The sequence below is a fragment of the Gavialis gangeticus genome, unplaced genomic scaffold (genome assembly GCF_001723915.1).
Source record: "Gavialis gangeticus isolate Ggan-Ray unplaced genomic scaffold, GavGan_comp1, whole genome shotgun sequence".
NCBI lineage: Eukaryota > Metazoa > Chordata > Crocodylia > Gavialidae > Gavialis > Gavialis gangeticus.
Window position 1 is genome coordinate 42078411 of NW_017729031.1, and position 851 is coordinate 42079261.

General features: G+C 72.6%; 1 protein-coding gene across 1 annotated transcript in view; it reads left to right on the forward strand.

Annotated features, from left to right (window-relative positions):
- The first annotated feature begins 394 nt into the window (after positions 1-394).
- CATIP (ciliogenesis associated TTC17 interacting protein) overlaps positions 395-851 on the forward strand; it is a 2646-nt gene continuing 2189 nt past the window's right edge. Inside the window, exon 1 of the mRNA XM_019522818.1 lies at positions 395-825. Within this exon, the coding sequence (XP_019378363.1) occupies positions 501-825 (325 nt within the window). The 5' untranslated portion in view covers positions 395-500. The remainder of the gene's footprint in view (positions 826-851) is intronic.

Here is an 851-nt window from a genome sequence, read left to right on the forward strand (position 1 = left end):
CGCCCCCCCCCCCCCCCCGGGTGGTCGGGCTGCTGGGGGGGGCGGGCTGCAGGTGCTCCTTGTCCCTGGGGGGTTGCAGTGCTAATAAATGGACAGGTTTTATGCCAGGCTCAGAGTGGTGGGGCCCCCAAGCGCCACCCCCCTCCGCCCCCCACTCCCAAGCCCAGGGTGGGAAGTGGGGCAAAGACCCCTGCTTTGAAGCCTTCGTGGGGGACCCACGGTGCTGCCTGGGCTCAGGGGGCCTCGCTCTACGCCCACCCCCGTGTCCCGCGTGGGAGCGGCACAAGCCGCTTCGCTACTCCTGGCCCTTTAAGAGGCGGGCCCACGCGGTTGCCGGGCGACGGTTGGATACACTGGTGCCGGCAGGTGTTAGGTGCGTGGGCCGGTCCCAGACCCTGGGGGGTCTCGCGTGGAGTGCATTTCGGGGGCAGGGGACGAGGGTGTTGGGCGTCTCGCGTGGGGCTCCGCGGCCCGGGCTGAGCCCCGCGTGTCCCGCAGGGATGGCGGCCGCGCCGGGCCCGGGGCAGAAAGTGGCAGCGCCGAGCCGAGCCGCCCTGGAGCTCCTGTCGCTGCTCGGTGGGTCCCTCCCCACGCGTGACCCCGCCCCGCGGGCTGCTGCGTCCTTGCCGGGCGTCGTCACGCAGATCCACGTCACGGGATCACCTTGTCCTGCCGCGCGACCCCCCTCGAAGAAGAGCATGCTGGGAGATGGGGTCGCAGCAGGGGAGGGGGCTAGGAGCGGGCCAAGCTGCCCCTCCCAGCATGCACCGCGACAGCGTGGGGCTTCGCGGGTGGGGTCTCTCAGGGGAAGGATTTTCGCGCGAGGCGGGGGGGGGGGGGGGGGGGTGCCC